The sequence below is a fragment of the Hemitrygon akajei genome, chromosome 21, assembly GCF_048418815.1.
Source record: "Hemitrygon akajei chromosome 21, sHemAka1.3, whole genome shotgun sequence".
NCBI lineage: Eukaryota > Metazoa > Chordata > Chondrichthyes > Myliobatiformes > Dasyatidae > Hemitrygon > Hemitrygon akajei.
This window is the reverse complement of record NC_133144.1, coordinates 65110206-65129784: the sequence shown is the minus strand read 5'-3', so window position 1 is coordinate 65129784 and position 19579 is coordinate 65110206. Positions and strand designations below refer to the sequence as shown.

The 19579-nt window shown below is 44.0% G+C and overlaps 1 protein-coding gene across 6 annotated transcripts in view; it reads right to left on the bottom strand.

Annotated features, from left to right (window-relative positions):
* The window catches only part of camk2g2 (calcium/calmodulin-dependent protein kinase (CaM kinase) II gamma 2), a 450178-nt gene extending 435833 nt beyond the window's left edge, over positions 1-14345 (bottom strand). For all 6 annotated transcript variants that reach the window (XM_073025628.1, XM_073025630.1, XM_073025629.1 and 3 more), the window contains exons 1-2: positions 14194-14345; positions 13971-14065 (exon numbers count right to left, since the gene is read on the bottom strand). In XM_073025628.1, the coding sequence (XP_072881729.1) occupies positions 13971-14065; positions 14194-14258 (160 nt within the window). In that variant the 5' untranslated portion in view covers positions 14259-14345. The remainder of the gene's footprint in view (positions 1-13970; positions 14066-14193) is intronic.
* Between the last annotated feature and the right edge of the window lie 5234 nt (positions 14346-19579).

Here is a 19579-nt window from a genome sequence, read left to right as displayed (position 1 = left end):
AAGTTGGGAGGTTAATTGGTCACACGGGTGTAAACAGGCTCATTGGGCCAGAAGGGCCTGTTGCTATGCTGGATTTCTGAATTAATAACAAATGCAGGGATATGACTGCATAGACAAAGGGGACTAGCTTATCATACACACAAGAGATTCTGCAGATGCTGGAAATCCAGAACAACATACACACATAAAATGCTGGAAGAACTCCGCAGGACTGGAAAGGAAGGGGGCAGAAACCAGAATAAGGTGGTGTGGGGTCCATGTCAATATGTATTGCAATGTTTTGGTGTTCATGTGACAAATAAAGTTTGTCTGGCTTCTAGCTTCTTCCCTCTTCCCCATTCCTTTTCTAGGTGTTACTGTGGTCACCAGGGTCCACGTGACAATAATAAATCAATTCCAAGTAGATCTCAAACACAAGATTCTGCAGATGCCAGTAATCCACAGCAACACACACAAAGTGCTGGAGGAGATCAGCAGATCAGGCAGCATCTATGAAGAAGAATAAAAAGCTGATGTTTCAAGCCGAGATACTTCATCAAGGGCTAGTTTAATTAATTTGGTACAACATTATGGGCTGAAGGGCCTGTTCCTATACTATAATATTGTGTGTTCTTTCCATCTTCATTGCTGAATCTAAACCCATATTCTTGACTAACAGTGTGTTGGATACCTGTGTCAACCACCCATTTGCCAGCACTTCAGCAAAGACTTAACTCTGCTTATTCAGAGACAAGGAGAGTGATCATTAATTCTGACCTTGCCAGTGACATATGCCTTGAACAAACACACTGAAAATCATATTGTGAGAAAAGGAGTTCTATCGGATCTTTGCAACCACAAATCACAACACAGCACTTAAAGAGCAGACAACAGTATCAGATAAACATAACAGAATCTGCAGATGCTGGAAATCTACAGCAACACACACAAAATACTGGAGAAACTCAGCAGGTCAGGCAGCATCTGTGGAGGAGTCTAAACAGTCTATATTTTTGACCAAGACCCTTCACCAGGACTGGAAGGAAAGTGTTAGTTTGGTGCAACATCTTTTCACAGTATACATAAACTATGCCAAACTGTCAGGTCAGCAGAAAAGGTCATTGGCTGCATTTTATCATCGCTGCAGGACTTGTCTGTGTCCGGGACAAAGAAACTGGCAGGAAAAATCTCCCTTCTGGAAAGTGCTGTCAGACTATTAAAACAAAAACTTCATCCATCTTTAAAGTTTCTTCACCCACACAGTGAATCTGATCAACCATTCTAGTTAGCCCCACCCCCTCTATCTATTACCCTACTCACTGCACTGTAAAAGCTTTAAACCACTTCCAATAATGGTGTTTACATTGTAAATACATGCTGGTATTTAGGTACATTTTATTCCATATCTGTACTTCTAACTCTATTTTTTTATATAAATTCCTATTTGGTGCAGTTGCTGAATGCTGTTTGTTGCGTGTCGTGCCAATATGTGTAAACATATACGGTGAATAGAACTGATCCATGAAGCTGTAGCTCGGTGGGTAGCCTTGCAGATTGTGCGTTCGAGCCCCACTCCACAGATCTGTGCCTGAAGACCCAAGCTGATTCCAACGCAATACAGAGGATGTGCGGCATTGCTGACTGTAGTGAGTTTTAGCTGCGACATAAGCCTCTTGTGTAAACATGAAAGAGCCCAAAGCAAAACTTGAACAAAGTGTGCTCTTCAGTTTTCTGGTTAATAGTTAATCTATCAACATGGAAGAAACATAGATTATCTGCATGTTCTAACGTCAATGTTTGTAAATTGGTTTATTATTGTCACATGTTCCTTCCTTCAGGCTGTTATAGCTGGGGGGAGGGGGAGTTAGTGGGAAGAAGCTCCCATTACCTATTAAAAGCTCCCAATGGCATGCCTCTGACAACCAAGTCCAGCTCAAAGCCTTCATGTCTGGTTCAGCTACTAAGCAATGTGGAACTGTTTCTAATGACAAGCGAAGGGGCAAAAGCAGGTTACTGGTGTCTTAAAACCAGCTGCTTCAGGCAGATGGGGCTCATCTAGGAGAAGGAAAACTCTGATCTCGAACCTCCACTGCCTTGCAGCAATACCCACTCATGAGGGAGGCTTCAGGGGTAAACCAGATTAAAAACCCAGAGATGAAGTCTCTAAGTTGTCTCTATGTTGAGTTCAACACTGACCGGTAACTCCTGCGATGCTGTTGGTACCAAATTGTATCAGTCTCTACTGTTCCTTTGGATTCAACATGGAGAGGGGAAGCTTGCCACATGGGCAACAGCTTGCACTGCCCTGGCTTGTGTATCAAACGTAAACAGCTCGGATACAACATCCACGGTCAAACAACGGAGGGCCCTCAATTATCACATGTGCTTGAGCTGCAGTGGGAAAACTTGGTTTTGCTTGCCAGCCACACATGTCATTTCATCGCATCAATACACTGCGGTAGCACAAGGGAAAACAATAACATAACTCGGAATAGAAGTGTTACAGTTACAGATAAAGGGATTGAATTGTACCAAATGTTATTCCTTTTTTCAACATAGTCTGGATAATCCTGAGAATTATAGACCACTGAGTATTACGTCAGTGGTGGGCAAATTATTGGAGACGATTCTTACAGACAGGGATTTTCAAGCATTTGGGGAAGCACAGTCTGATTAGGGGTAGTCATGGCTTTGAAGGGCAGGTTGTGCTTCATGAGCCTGACTGAAATCTTTGAGGAAGTGACAAAATATATTGATGAAGGTAGAGCAGAGGATGCGTGGATATGGATTTTAGTAAGACATTTGACAAGGCAGGTTCATTCAGAAGGTCAGGAGACATGGGATCCACTGCATAGATTCAGAATTGCCCACAGATGACAAAGGGTATAGAGTATATTCTGCCTGAAGGTCAGTGACCAATGGTGTTCTGCAGGGATCTGTTCTCCCACCTTGTCATTTTTATAAATGACTTGGATGAGGAACTGGAAGGGTATGTTAGTAAGTTTTCAGATGACTCAAAGATTGGTGGAGTTGTGGATAGTGTGGAAGGTTGTCACAGGTTACAAAGGGATATTGATCAGATGCACACCTGACGACAAATTTGAAGTTCGAACATTGAGGCCCTTTGGCCAGAGCCGAGTCCACAGGCTGGATGCTAGTGGCCTGCCCTAGGGTTAAATGACTGTGCATCTGCTTGGGAAGGAGGGAGGAATGGGGCTTAGTTTGCTAGTTGTTGTGTTTTGTGTTGTTCTGTTGAGCACTGTGAGAATGCTGTGTTGGCACTGGAATGGGTAGCGACACTTGCACCCGAGTGTGCGTTGGTTCTGAACACAAATGGCACATTTCACCTTGCGTTTCCATGTTCACGTGATAAACAAACTTGAATCTTGAGCTTGACTTGAACCTAAGGAAATGTTTCTCCCTATCCTTACAATCGTTTTCTCAAATGAATGTTCAGCCAATGCTTGATTAAAGGAAGAGAGTTCTATTTGGGAGCGAGCTGTAAATTGAAGGTTTATCGTGCCACAACTGGATCCTTGACTTCCTCACCAGAAGACTGCAGTCACTGCAGATCAAAAGTAACCTCTCCTCCTCACTGACAATCAATGTAGGTGAACCTCGAGGATGCACGTTTAGCCCACTCCTCTACCCTTTCCACATCCACGACTGTATGGCTCAGCATAGCCTAAACATCGTCAATAAATTTTCTGAAAACAGAACTGTTGTTGGCAGAACCTCAGATGCTGATGAGGAAGTGTACTGGAGCAAGATAGATCAGCAGCTTGAGTGTCGTCACAACAACAAGCTTGTACTCAACGTCAGCAAGACCAAAAAATTGATTGTGGACTTCAGGTAGGGAACATTCACCAGGCCTCATAGTCAGATCACAGTGGAAAGGGTGAGTTTCTGGTTGTCAACATCTCTGAAGAGCTATCTGGGGCCAAACATATTGATGCAATTACAAAGAAGGTATTTAAATGGCTATACCTATTTAGGAGCTTGAGGAGATTTATGTCATCAAAGACTCAAGCAAATTTCTACAGAAACACCATGGAGAACATTCCAACTGGCCATATCACTGCCTGGTAGGGAGAGGTCACTGCACCAGATCGTAAAAAGCTGCAGAAAGTTGCAAGCTCCACCAGCTCCATCATGGGCACAAGCCTCTTCCCCCCCCCCCACACCCCCACATCAAGGACATCTTCAAAAGGCGATGCCTCAAAAAGGCAGCATCACCCAGGACAAACCCTCTTCTCATTGCTATCATCTAGGAGGAGCTACAGGAGTCTGAAGACACACAGTCAGCATTTTAAAAACTCTGCTATCAGTTTTCTGAACAGACAATGAACCAACCTGTGAACATTATCTTACCATCTTTGCTCTCTTTGCACTACTTATTTAATTTTTTTATGCGTTTCTTATTGTAATTCAGTTTTTTTTCTGTATTACACTATACTGCTGCTGCAAAACAAAAAATGTCATGACATGTATCAGTGATATTAAACCTGATCTTGATTCAGTGTCTGAAATAAGCCTCAGCATCTTGTGACAATAACATTACTCGCTCCCTCAAGTACCCAACCAGTTCTGACTACAGCAAGAGAAACAGGTTGGCTCATTCAACAAGGTGTGGCCCTTTAATGAATTAAATGTATCTAACAAGCCAAACAAAGCCAGATACTGTACTCAAAAGACAGGAAACAGTCTGCTGTGGACAAATGGAAAAGAATGTATGCAAGACAGAGTTAGCAGCCTCTACTAACTCACTCAGACAGCCTGAGAATGCTAATTAGAATGAATCGCTTGATCAAATACAATGATCTCAAGAAAGATAAAACTACCAGGCACAAAATAGACTTACTAAAATATGGATTTCTTGAGAAATTTTAGTTAGTATCACTGAAGAGAAATCTAAAAGCTTTTTAACTAAAAGAGGGAAGATTTCACTAACTGCATCCTGGGCCTTCGTAAATTAATTAGAATGCCTATTATTGTCACCTCTACTGCAGTACAGTGAAAAGCTTGTCTTGCATACTGTGCATAGAGATCAATTCGTTACACCAGTCAGTGCATTGAGGTAGCATCCCGTTAAACAATGACAGGATGCAGAATAAATTGCCAAATAAATACAGGTATCACTCACAGTTTCTCACTTTATTCGCCCCTTTACCACTCACCTATCCCTCTGATGTTGAGTGTATAAATTCAGAATTGCCCACAGATGACAAAGGGTGGTAACAGAGTATATTCTGCCTGGAGGTCAGCGACCAGTGGTGTTCCGCAGGGATCTGTTCTCCCCCTCTTGTCATTTTTATAAATGGCTTGGATGAGGAACTGGAAGGGTACGTTACTAAGTTTTCAGATGACATAAAGATTGGTGGAGTTGTGGATAGTGTGGAAGGTACTCCTGTACAACACCTTGCTACTATCTGAAATTCTACCAACAATAGTTGTGTCCTTGGCAAATTTATAGATGGCACTTGTGCTGTGCCGGGCCACACAATCATGGGTGTAGAGAGAGTAGAGCAGTGGGCTAAGTACGCATCCTTGAGGTGCGCCATCGGTGATTGTCAGCGAGGAGATGTTACCTCCAATCCACACAAATGGAATGAGCTGCAATCACAAGTGGTGCATGTGAGCTTGATTTCAACATTTAAGAGAACATGGATGGTAGGCGTATGAAGGGCTAGTGTCTTTGTGCAGCTCAATGGGAGTAGGCAGTTTAAATGGGTTGGTATGAACTAGTTGGGCTGAAGGGCCTGTTTCTGTACTGTACTTCTGTATAACTCTATATGACTGTGGTCTCCCGGTGAGGAAGTCAAGGATCCAGTTGCAGAGGGAGGTACAGATGCCCAGGTTTTGGAGCTTGTTGATTGGAACTGAGGGTATGATTGTGTTGAATGCTGAGCTGTAGTCAAGAAACTGCAGACTGACACAAGCATTACTGTTGTCTAGATGATCCAGGCTGAGCGGAGAACCAGTGAGATTTGCATCTGCTGTAGACCTATTGTGGTGATAAGCAAATTACAGTGGATCCAGATACCTGCTTAGGCAGGAGCTGATTCCAGCCATCACCAACCCCTCAAAGCACTTCATCACAGTAGATGTGAGTACCACTGGGTGACAGTTCTTGAGGCAGCTCACCCTGCTCTTCATGGCCACTGGTATGATTGTCGTCCTTTTGAAGCAGGTGAGAACCTCTGACTGGAGCAGTGAGAGATTGAAAATGTCCTGAACACTCCCACCAGTTGTTTGGCATAGGTTTTCAGAGCCCTACCAGATAAGCCATCGGGTCCTGCCGCCTAGCGAGGGTTCACCCTCTTGGAAGATGTTCTGACATTAACCTCTGTGCTAGAGATCACAGGGTCACCGGATGCTGCAGGGATTCGCACAGGTATAGTTTTGTGCTCCTTTCAAAGTGTGCATAAAAGGCATTGAGCTCATCTGGGAGTGAAACATCACAGCCATTCATAATATTAGGTTTCATTGGAATGAAGGGGGATCTTCTTGAATATTGAAAGGAGTAAACATGGAAAGGATGTTTCCTCTAGTGGGGGAATCTAGGAGCAGACGGCACAGCCTCAGAATACAAGGACATCCATTTAAAACAGAGATGAGAAGGAATTTCTTTCAACAGACGATGGTGAATCTGTGAAATTCATTATCTCAAATGGCTGGAGAAACCAAGTCATTGGGAATATTTAATGCAGAGGCTGATAGGTTCTTGATTAGTCAAAGGTTACAAGGAGAAGGCAGGAGAATGGGGTGGGAGGGGAGGAGTACAAATCAGCCGTGATGGGATGGTGGAGCAGACTTGATGGGCTAAATGGCCTAATTCTCCTCCTACATCTTCTGGCCTAAAGCAGCATCAATCATCAAGGACCCCCACCATCCACGTCATGTTCTCTTTTCACTGCTGCCATCGGGTGGGAGGTACAAAAGCCACCAGGTTCAGGAACTGTTATTATCCTACAACTATCAGGCTTCTGAACCAAGGAGGATAACTTCACTCATCTCAACACTGAACTGTTTCACAACTATGGACACACTTCCAAAGACTCTACAATTCATGCTCTCGCTATTATCTATTTACCTTTTTTTTGTTATTTACATGGTGTATCTTCTTTTGTACATTGGTTGCTTGTCAGTCTTTGCTATTTATAATTTACATAGCATTTCTTTATTCTCTTGTAAATGCCTGCAAGGAAATGAACCTCAGTGTTCTGTATGAACTTTGGATTTTACTACTAGAATTCCATATCTGCATTGACAAAGATCGTATGGCTGAGGTAACAGGATCGCTGTGGAATCCTTCAGAGATATCAAAATCAGACTTTGCTAATTATGAAACCTTACCTCTCTAAAGTGGCCCAGCTCACAGAATCACTGCCTCATAGTACCAAAGTCACAGGTTCAATCCTGACATCAGGTGTGGAATTTGCACGTGTTTCCTGTGGCGGACTGCGTTTTCCTCTGGGTGCTCTGGTTTCCTCTCACATCGCATGGAGCATAGTTGGAATAGTTTCCAATTAACTGCTTGGAGCGTTCCGGAGTTCAGAGTTTAATTTGGCGCCATCTGTAAAGAGCTTCAGTTCCATGAACACTACCTCTTCCCCCCCCCCCCCCCCCAGAGGATCTTAGCTCCGTCATTCTCCACTATCTTCTCAGGTGCTTCCTATTTGGACTTAGGAGTGTCCAATCCATAATCAGTGCAGATGATCTGTATACAATTCCTGCAACTTGGTTGTGCCATTCAGTGTATGCTGTCCCTGCCTGCATCTTGAATGCTGCTTCTATGTGCTTTATGGTTTCAGTGGATTCCTTGTACGATCTGCATTCTAGGTCTTGTCTGGTAGTGAGAGACCTCTGCTTTTATTGCTCTTGTGCTCAGCATCTGTTCTTGTTCCAGCCATTGGTAGGACTTTCTTATGTCAGCTCCCTCTGATATCTGGCGATGGTACACCCCGTGCAGTGGCTTGTCCTGCCATGGCCTCTGGTCCTCTGGCTCTGCTTCACCCACTTCCATTTCCATATCCCCTGCCTGCTGTCTGAGGTACTCTCCTAGCAGGTCACCCTTAGGGGCCATCTTCCTGACACATTCATGGATGTTTTGCACTTCTTCCAGGACTGTGGCCTTGACACTTACAAGTCCCCGTCCTCCTTTATTCCAGTGGGTGTACAGGACTTTGGAGGGAATCCTCCATGTGCTGTTAGTAGTTTCCAGGTCTTGATATCAACAGCTTCCAGTTCATTCCTTGGCCAGCACACTACTGTGGCTGGGTATCTGATGACTGGGAGGTGGTAAGGTGAATGTGTTGATGGCTCTGATCTTGTTCTTCCCATTCAGCTGACTCTTTAGGACCTGTCTCACTCTTCGGAGCTACTTGGATGTTGCAGCTTTCCTTGTGTCTTCGTTGTGGCTTCCATGTCCTGTACGCCTGGTATGTGGCCTTCAGGCAAATCAACTTCTTCAGTCTTGATAAGTTTGTTTCTTTTCACTACATTTTCCAGTCCAAATGACATCCCGATGTCTCTGCTGTACACCTTTGTCAGGTGGATTAGTGAGCCAATGTCTCCTTTATTTTTGAGATGTATCACTAGCCCATGATCAGGCTAGCAATAGGTGGATTGCTGGGTTGTGAGGCTCATTGGGCCAGATGGGTCTGTTCCACACTGTATCTTTAAATAAATCAATAAATCTCAGAAGCATACAGACCATTGGGTTATTTGGCCCAATTTAAACATTGCAAATTGCCTTTAGCATATGGGAAGAGGAAAAATCACAGGGACATTGGACAGAACAGAGAAAAAAATGAGATTAAGATAGGATTAGACAAAGTGGCTCAGTGGGCCAAAGGGCTTGTTTTTGTGCCGAGTTCAAATTCGGTTTTTCCAAGTATTATGAAATATTGAAGCTGGCTGAATAGGTTTGACTAGCTCATGGTTTGCAGGTGAAACAAACTGGGAAGAGTGCCAAGAGCCACATGTAGAATTCTGTGCAGAGATTTTAATGGACTGCATCGAATTCCAGCAGATAACGTGAAAACTGCAGCATTTAATGCTCTGGGTCTTGGAAACAAAGCTCGGGTTAGGGCCACGACGACACTCGGCAAAAGACGCTATGAAGTCAAGCTTTCACAGAACAGTAACAAGTACCAGCCCTTAAAGAAAAGCAAGTAATTTGGTTTATGAGCTTACAGCCACAGGAACAATATGTTTAATGATGCTATCTTATTTATGGTTACAAAGATTTCCACTAGCCCTAAACTGAACAATTTGCTCCTGAACACAACCGCTGCTAATTTCATTATGCTGCACCCACCAGAATCAATTTATTACCAGAATTGGCTGTGGTTCAGTGCCAAGCATACAATACCATAACAGACAACACAACAGCAACCGACAATTTACAAGACAATCGTGCAAACAGCCATGAGAAATCAACAATTAGCAGAACAGTCACATGCACAAACATCAATAATCAAACTTTAATAAATGTGACAAAATGAATAGACTTAATATTTATCCACAGAACAAAGAGAGCAGGGAAGACCGTGGATCTTCTCCATCTTTGCCACAAGAGACCTACGACTTGGCTTAAAGGCACTACTGTCAACAATGCAGTACAGTGCATTGAGGTAGTACAAGGGAAAACAACAACAGAATGCAGAATAAAGTGTTACAGTTGCAGAGAAAGTGCAGTTCAGACAGACAATAAAGTGAAGGGTAGATTGTGAAGTCAGGAGTCCATCATATCGTACTGGGGGGAATGTCCAATAGTAGGGTAGAAGCTGTCGTTGATCCTGGAGGTAGGCGCTTCCAGGCCTTTGTATCTTCTGTGTGATGGGAGAGGGGAGAAGGGAGAACGCCCGGGGAGGGTGGGGTCCTTGGCTATACCGGCAGCTTTCCTGAGGTACCGAGAAGTGCAGACAGTGTCCGTGGAGGGAAGGTAGTTTTCAATGATGTGCTGAGCTGTGTCCACAACTCGCTGCTGTTTGTGGTCAGGGGCAGGGCAGTTGCCATTGCCAAGCTGTGGTGCATTCAGCCAGGATGTTTTAGTTAAACAGACACTGGGAGATCTTCAGTCCACACTCTCAAACCGTAAAATATCTGATTCCCAGATGGAAAAATACAAACCTAAGCCCCAAAGGAAAGCTTCCACCCCTCGTATGAAGTGTTTCTCTGTCAGGGAGCCTGCACAATAAGCAAGATTCAAAGACTCATACAGTGATGGTCCCTGGTCAAGGGCTCTGCCAGAAACAATTAAGTACTTTTGATGTGCAGTCAATATTGTAGGAGATGTGACAGACAATTTCTATACTGAAAATCCTCAAAGAACAGCGACAAACAGACAGAAGGCTTTACTCTTTAGTGTTGCAGACTGAGAGTTAACTATCAGTCCAATAAAACCTCAGGGGAACTGCCCCCCCCCCCACCCCGCTCTCCCACCATGGGATCTTTTGCATCCACCCAACAGAGCAGATAAGGTATCCAGTTAATGTCTTAGAAACTGCACTCCCTCCACAAAGAATTCTAATTACAGACATAAACGGGGTCACGTGATGGCCTTCTCTGAGGATCGTCATTTTGTCATGGTGGGGAGGCTTGTGTGGTCCTGAGATCCCGAAAGCAATGCCATCTGGGGCTTAGTGCCTACTAGGGTCACCCATGGCGGTCAGGACAACGGGGGGGGGAGGTTCCACACAAACAGAGATCCAAACAAAACCTCAATGGTGGAGCTGGAGGAAGGCTGCAGCAGCGAGGTGTCAACAGTTATTTTTCAAAATAAATTTATTATCAAAGTATATATATGTCACCATAAACTACCCCGAGATTCACTTTCTTTCAGCCATTCACAGTAGATACAAAGAAACACAATAGAACCAATGATAAACTGTGCACAAAGATGGACAAACAACCAGAGTAGCATACACAGATGGCTGGAGGAACTCGGCAGGTCAGGCAGAGTCTACGGAAAGGAATAAACAATCAATGTTTCAGGCCGAGACGTTTCTTCAGGACTCCGGACAAACAACCAAGGTGCAAGACAACAAATCATGCAAAGGCAAAAATAAAATCAAAACAATAACAATAAATAAGTATTAAATAATTTTGAGAAATGAGTTATAGAGTCCATAGATTGTGGAATCAGTTTGATGTTGAACTGAGTGAAGTTTTCCACGCTCATTCAGAAGCCTGATGTTTAAGGGTAACAACTGTTCATGAATCTAGTGGTGGGGAACCTTGGGCTCCTCAGGTCAGTAATCATAAACCTGTTTCTGATTCTGGCATTGGTGTAATCCAGCAGCACAGGCTTGTTGAGCCAGATACCATGCTGTATCTCTAAAAAGCTAATTGTCTTGGTATTTCTGCCTTGGATATGAATTCTGGTAACAATAAACTTGAATGGGTCTGCCCACCTTACACCAATCATGACAGGCAGCTGCCACAACTGGACAGAAGGCAAGGGAAGAACCAGAGAGGTGGATATGCAGCAGTAGCTTTGGTAGCTAGTGGCTGGTAGCTTGTGCATTGCACCATGTACAGAGATCCAGGTTCGCCGCACTGAGCTGCCTCTCAGCCGAAGAAACAAAAAACCCGGTGCAGACCACTTTGCCTGACCTTGCCTAACAAGTATTCTGCCAAAACACAGCACTGCAGATGGTGTAAAAAAAAATCAAGTGGGGAATTTTAAAAGGTTAACAATGCACACCGGACTTGTAAAGTGGATCTACGCTAATCCTGAAATGGCTTTAGCTACTTGGAAAAAAAAGCTGCGGGGATTACTTCCAGATGCTGAAACACACAGATGCGTTTGCAATATATTTTTTAAAATACTCTTTAAACAAACACTATTACACAAAAGTGCCAGAAGGCAACGCAGCGCGCTACCCTTATAAAACTGTGATGGACGAGAAGCGTGCCCCCTACCGTTGTATTTTAATATTACCTCGAGGGTGAATAAAAACACTTGCTCACACAGAAAACGCCAGGAAGTCAGTCCCTGCCTGCATCTCCCAACTCATGCCATCTAGCATTTGACATTAAACCAGCATTTTCTGAAGAGCAGTGAGAGCAGCTGGAGGGAAGAGAGGAGGTGACCAACCACGCCACTTTAATACAAAGAGCCCATTTCAGAAAAAGGCAACATTTCATTAAAAATATTTGAAATCTAAGCCGTTCTTTCCTTAAAGAGAATGAAAGACAATGACACCTCACTGCAAACGTGGCGCGCACAAGATAGAGCGAAGCCTGCGAATGACATTTACAGCTTGTGGCCCGGCTGAACAAAATAGCCGGGAAGACAGGACTAAAAATAGCCGGCTGTGTCGCAGCAAGTGCGTGATTTAGATGTGGACAGTGTGATTCATCACCTGAGGCCGAAAGATTGGAGGATAAGAAAGAGACACGCGGCATATCTTTTGTTAATTTATTACACTGCAAAATGCAACGCTGCAACTCGGGGCTCCTTTTCGCAAATATGTTCTCTTATTTTTTTTGACAGAGTCACACCAATAATTCACTGACCCCTCCCTGATGTACAACCGACACCTGCATTGCGGCTGAAGTGACCCCCTCCCTCCCAAACAGCCAGAGAATTGATCTCCCCTCTTTCCCCCCTAACGCAACCTCATACCCCAAATCAGTGAGGCTACACACATTAAAGAGAGAAATGTCTCTGACCTTTACTTCACAGTCCCACGCATCTTAAAAACCAAAACATTGCTCTAAAGGTGTATCGAGGTCACTTTAATAGTTGAACACTGCTACTCCGGACAATAACCACTTGTCAAGTGGCTGATTTCCGCGACGCATCGAACTTTTGTTGTTTTTTTTCTTGCCAAGACAGTGACAGTTGTGGAAAACGCTGCTTTAAGACGTTTCGTCTACTATTTGACACCAACACAAAATTGTGTCTGTTGTCTACCCCTCTGGCCTGGGCAGTGGTTAAACTTGCAATGCGCGGATTTCTTTTGGAAGACGTTACCAGCTCGGTGTACAGGACTCAGTTTGTGCCAACTGCAATCCCAAGTACAACTGTACCATATAAAAAGTGGCATGCACCATACATACAAGTTGCAAAGCAAGTATTTATTGGACTGAAACCACAGTGTATAAAGTTGAAACTGCAATACGATTCTGGCATAACTAATCCATCTGACAGTAAATATGTACCTAGTTCCGGTCACCATTGATTCCTGCGGGCTCTGTAAATTATTTAAAGGCGGTTTTGTTAGCTCAGGAGCTGGATTTTCTTTTGTTTGACCAGAGGTTTGGGTTTATTCCGAAAACCACAGCGCAAAACAAACCCCCAATGTGTTTAACGCCACAATTAGGTGCATCTCGGAGCTCGCAAGCACCTACCCTCACCCCAACAGCAGGATCTCTCCTCCCAACACACATACAAACTGGTGCGGGGAACCTTTTATCCCTAAACTAATCCCAATTCCACTCCTCCAGTTCTAACGAAACAAATCCGGCTACTCGACCCATATTTTCTATACACACACACACACACACACACACACACGCACACCGAAGGGCTGTCTATTACGAGACATCTTTCCTATACAAAGTTTTACAATTGCCGCTATAACTGTGGACACCGCATCAAAAACTCGCCCAGACATAATTTAACACCGGGCAGACGAAACCTATAACCCAATATAATGCAAACCACCGCACACAGCGCTGAACATTAAAATGATATTCACACTTCAATTAAAATATAAGGCAGAAGCATCGCTTCAAAGGCTGGACAGATACATTTGAGGTATCTCTCGTGTCAGGCGCCCGTCTGCCATCACCCTTTATTTATTATAAGGTTGTTTTTACAGAGAGTGTTCGCCCCAACTCCTCTGCAACATTGACCCCCACTCATTGTCACATGCCCCCATTCTGCAGTCCATAGAAACCTCCAACCGCTGCACCTTCTTGCCCCCTCCTTATCCTACCCTTCCCCACGCCCTCAACACACCGGGGTCACTCACCTCTGGCGGACAGCTTCTTGGTGTTAATGATCTTCGCGGCATATTCTTGCCCCGTGGATAATTTCACACATCTGCGAACAACGGAAAATGCCCCCCTAGGAGAGAGAAAGAGAGAGAGAGAGAAACAGGATTGTAGTGCAGAAAGACAGGGGAAAGGGTGTGGAGCGACTGAAATGCAAAAGAACCGGGGCGATTATTTGAAGGAAGGGCGAGGAAGGCATACTTTCCAAGCTCTTCGCATAACTGGTACTCCTCGCTGAACCTGGTACACGTTGCGGTAGTGGCCATGTTGAAATGGAAAACCTGGAAATGGGTTCGCGTGCACTCGCCTGTCAGTAGCAGGAGAGGACAAATGTAGCGCCGCTAACGCGAGATTACGAGAGAGAGAGAGGGAAGAGCTCGCAGCTCAGGACGTGAGCGGATCTCAGCGGCGACGGCGTTGCTTTGACACTACCCGCAAACTTACTTTCAACCCTGAATACTGTTTCTGTTAAAACAACCTTTGCACCAAGACAAGTTCATATCAAATATATTGAGAGTAATAAATATGCTCACGTAGTTCTATTTCTTCGGATTAAGTTTTCTGCAAATACTCTGTCAGTTGTTAAACAAGCGTGCATTTGAGACACCTATCACATGTTTTAAAGGAATGACCGAGGAGTACTGTGTTATTGGACAGTTTCGACACTACTGTACTGAGGATAAGTTGTATTTCCCCTATTTTTTTTTGCATTGGACAGGAGACAACATACTCAAAAAAAAAGAGGAAATGTCACGGTTAAGTCAGAGCCGTCACTTGGGTGGGGAAAGAGAGTTGAGTGGATACCTTAGAAGGAGCCAGTGTTTCTGAGTAACGTACACAACATGCCGGAGGAACTCAGCAGGTCAGGCAACATCAATGTCGAGATCCTTCAGGACTGGAAAGGAAGGGGGTGGGAGGGGGGAGAACAAAGAAGCATTTCTGGGTGTGTTTGGAACGTCCATCTTTACACTGGTAACTCAACCAGCTGGATCTAGACTCGTGAAGTCAGGCTACTGCCGGTGAAACTATCTCTGATTCGATTGAAGTCGGCTGTGACTTACCTTCCCTGAGCTCTGTAGGTCCCGATAGGGTTGATGAACCCTGTGCACGCCAGAGGCAACTTTATTATCACTGACATACGGGGTGAGATTTGTTGTTTTGCAGTGCAATACATAAAAATATACTATAAATTACAATAAGGAAAACAAAGAGCTATACAGGAGAGATTGATTATAGATTGGGTTAAAAGGTTGGCACAACATTGTGGGCTGAAGGGTCTGTACTTTGATGTAATGATCTAGGAACATTTTGGGGCCACGGTAGCCTAGCGGTTAGCACAACGCTATTAAAGCTCAAGGCATCGGAGCTATAAGAAGATAAGAACCAGGAGCAGGAGTCAACCATCTGGCTCATCAAGCCTGCTCCGTCATTCAATAAGATCATGGCTGATCTGGCCATGGACTCATCTCCACCTACCTGCCTTTTCCCCATAACCTTTAATTCCCCTTCTATGCAAAAATCTATCCAACCTTGATTTAAATATACTTACTGAGGTAGCTTCCACTGCTTCATTGGGCAGAGAATTCCACAGATCCACCACTCTCTGGGAAAAGCAGTTCCTCCTCAAATCCATCCTAAATCTACTCCCCAGAACCTTGACACTATATCCCCTAGTTCCAGTCTCACCTACGAGTGGAAACAACTTTCCTGCCTCTACCTTATCTATCCCTTCCATAATTGTATATGTTTCTAATAGAACTCCTCTCATTCTTCTGAATTCCAGTGAGTACAGTCGCGGGTGATTCAATCTCTCTTCATAGTCTAACCCCCTCATCTCTGGAATCAACCTGGTGAACCTCCTCTGCACCGCCTCCAAAGCCGGTATATCCTTCCTCAAGTAAGGAGACCAAAACAGCATGCAGTACTCCAGATGCAGCCTCCCATTTATCCTGTACAGTGGCAGCATAACCTCCCTGCTCTTACATTCAATCCCTTTAGCAATGAAGGTCAACATCCCATCTTGATAGCTTGCTGCACCTGCAAACCAACCTTTTGTGATTCATGCACAAGCACTCCCAAGTCCTTCTGCACAACTGCAATTTTTTACCATTTAAATATAAATCTGTTCTTCCATTTTTTCTTCCCTTGCATTTACCAACATTGCCCACTCACTTACCCTATCTATATCTCTCTGCAGACTTTCCATATCTTCTACACAATTTGCTTTTCTACTCAATTTTAGTATCATCAGCAAACTTAGATACACTTAATGTCTATCATGAACAATTGTGGGTCCAGCACCAACCTTTGTGACACACCGCTCACCACTGATTGCCAACCAGAGTAACAACCATGTATCCCAACTCTCTGCTTTCTATTGGTTAAACAATCCTCTTTCTATGCTAATTCATCACCCCCAACTCTATGCATCCGTATCTTATGGATAAGTCTTAGGCGGAGTTTGGAGTTCAGTTCTGGCATCCTCTGTAAGGAGTTCATATATTCTCCCTGGAGAATGTGTAGCTTTTCCCCAGGTGCTCTTGTTTCCTCCCACAGTCCAAAGACGTACCGGGTAGGTTAATTGGTCATTGTAAGTTGGCCTGTGATCAGGTTAGTGTTAAACTGGGGTTGTTGGGGTTCCTGGGGCAAAGCGGCTCGAAGGGCCAGACGAGCTTACTCCACGCTGTATCTTTAAATAAAATAAAATAAATGAAGATGAAATATATATATTTGAGTGGCAGCAACACAATGCATTAAAGCATTCCCATATAGTCAAGAGGTTCAGTTGTTGTTCAGACCAAACATTAGAATGGTTAAAAAATGCAATCTAAGTAACATTGACCGTGGAATGATTGTTGGTGCCAGATGGTGTGGTTTGAGTATCTCAGAAACTGCAGATCTCCTGGGATCTTAGATTCAAGAGGCATGACGCCTGCTGCAGACAAACTAAGAAGCTTCTAAAAAAATACAGAATATATTATAATTACAGGAAATTTCACATAAAAAATTACACCTATAGATCTGATAGAGTTGGAAAGGGTTAAAGTAGTTTCCCAGAAGTTACTCCTGTCAAGGCTCAGGGATTGTCTTGAGTTACAGAACTAATGTGGCACTTTCTCAAGAGGGCTCTTGGAGTATTGTGTTCAGTTCAGGTCAACTCATCCCTTTAGAACTGAGATTAGGAAAAGTTTTTTTAGCTAGCGGGTCATGAATCTGTGAAATTTGTTGCCACAGGCAGCTGTGGAAGCCAAGTCATTGGGAATATTTAAAGTGGAGGTTGAAAAGTTCTTGATTAGTACAAGTGTCGAAGGTTACAGGGAGAAGGCAGAAGAGGGAATACTGTATCAGCTATGAGACACTGTGATTCTTCACAAACAAGAGAAAATCTGCAGATGCTGGAAATTCAAGCAACACACACAAAATGCTGGAGGAACTCAGCAGGCCAGGCAACATCTATGGAAAAGAATACAGTTGACATTACTGGAAGTGATCCCTGCCCTCCTTCACCATTCTCCATCTCCTTTTCCCTCCCTCACCTTATCTACTTGCCTGCCCATCACCTCACACTGATGCTTCTCCCCTTTTCTTTCTTCCATGGCCTTCTGTCCTATTCTATCAGACCCCCACCCCCACTTCACCAGCCCTGATTCTCTTTCACCAATCAACTTCCCAGCTCTTTACTGCAGCCCTCCCCCTTCAGGTTTCACCTATCACCTTGTGTTTCTCCTTCCCTCCTCCCAGCTTTTAAAACCACTCCTCAGCCTTTTTTCCGGTTCTGCCAAAGGGTCTCAGCTACTGACTGTACTCTTTTCTATAGATGTTGCCTGGCCTGCTGAGTTCCTCCAGCATTTTGTGGGTGTTACTGTGATGCTTCCTTCATGTTTAAGGAGAGTTTTTGATCACCTTCAGCATATATTGTAAAAATCGGTAACTTTCACTGATTGTCCAGCTGTGTAGTGGGTTATATCTTGCTGTTTGAATTGACCATAGTGGTGCAATTCTACACCGTCATCATAGAGAGCATCCTCACATCAACCATCACTGTCTGCTTTGGTGCAGCATCCTCTTACAATATATGAAAACTACAGTGAACTGTCAGGTCAGCAGAAAAGATCATTGGCTGCAGTCAACCCTCACTCCGGGACTTGTCTCTGTCCAGGACAAAAGAAGCAGACAGAAAAAAATCATTGCAAACACAAAACACCCAGCAAACTGCATTTTCCAAAGTCTCCCTTCTGGAAAGCGCTATAGGACTACTTAAACAAAAACTTTATGTCATCTTAAAAATTTCTTCCCTCAGGCAGTTAAACTGATCAACCACTCTAGTTAGCCCCCACCCCTCTCTATCTATTACTCTGTCACTGGATTGTAAACACTTTGAAGCATTATTTACAATGCTGTTTACATTGTAAATACATGCTGGTATTTATGTATTTGTGCACATTTTATTCCATATTTGTACTTTAACTTCTAATTTTATTTTTTACATAATTCTTTAAGTGTTGAAATTTTAAAGTGTTGTTTTTGTTTCCTGTCTCGTCAACACACCACAGCAAATTCCTATTAGTCACAGAGTCCTAGAAAAATACAGCACAGAAGCAGGACATTCAGCCCATCTAGCCTGTGCCAAACCATTTAGACAGCCTACTCCCAACAACCATAGCTCTACCATCTTTGTACCTATTAAACTTCTCTTAAACGTTGAAGCCAGGTGGATAGGAAAGTGAAAGGGCTGGAGAGGAAGGAATGTGATAGGAGAGGAGAATGGACCATGTACAGTATTTGGGTGGGTGGGACTACAACTAGAGGTCATGGGTAAGGGTGAAGGGCGAAAAGTTTAAGGGGAACATGAGGGGAATCATCTTCATTTAGAGAGTTGTGACAATATGGAATGAGCTGCCCATGCAAATAAACTCCACTTCAATGTTTAAGAGAAGCTTGGATTGATACACAGATGGTAGGGGTATAGAGAGTTAGGTTGATGGCACTAGGCAGTTTAAATGGTTCACCAAAGGCTAGATGGGCCAAAGGGCCTGTTTCTGTGCTGTACTTTTCTATGACTCTATGACTCTAATGAGGCTGAGAGGGATAATAAACCAGCCATGATCAAACGGTGGAGCAGATGTGATGGGCCAAATGGCCTAATCCGGCTCCAATGTCTTATGGTATTATGGAAATCTGTCTTCCAGCTTGATAACTGATGACCCACAACAGGGTGGTGATAACTCCCCTCCAAAATGGCTCGGTATTCCATTCTTCTCCAAGGATCGTCACCTCATCATAGTGGAGCGGCTTGTGACTTCCTGAGTCAGACATCATCCTGAGTTTAGCTCCTGGTACAGTTATCCATGGCTGTAAGGGCAAGGGGGAGGTTCTAGACAACCAACATCTTAGCGGTGGAGCTGGTGGAAGATGATGGTAGAGCACCACAGCGGTGAAGGTAGAGGAAGGCTGCAGCAGTGACATTTAGCACTCCATGCCACAGGACCCTGACTGTGTGATGTTACCCTCATTAAACCAAGTCACACACAGGCATTCTCCATTAAGGGATCCCATGGCCATCAACAAGTGGCAAAGAGGCAGGGTT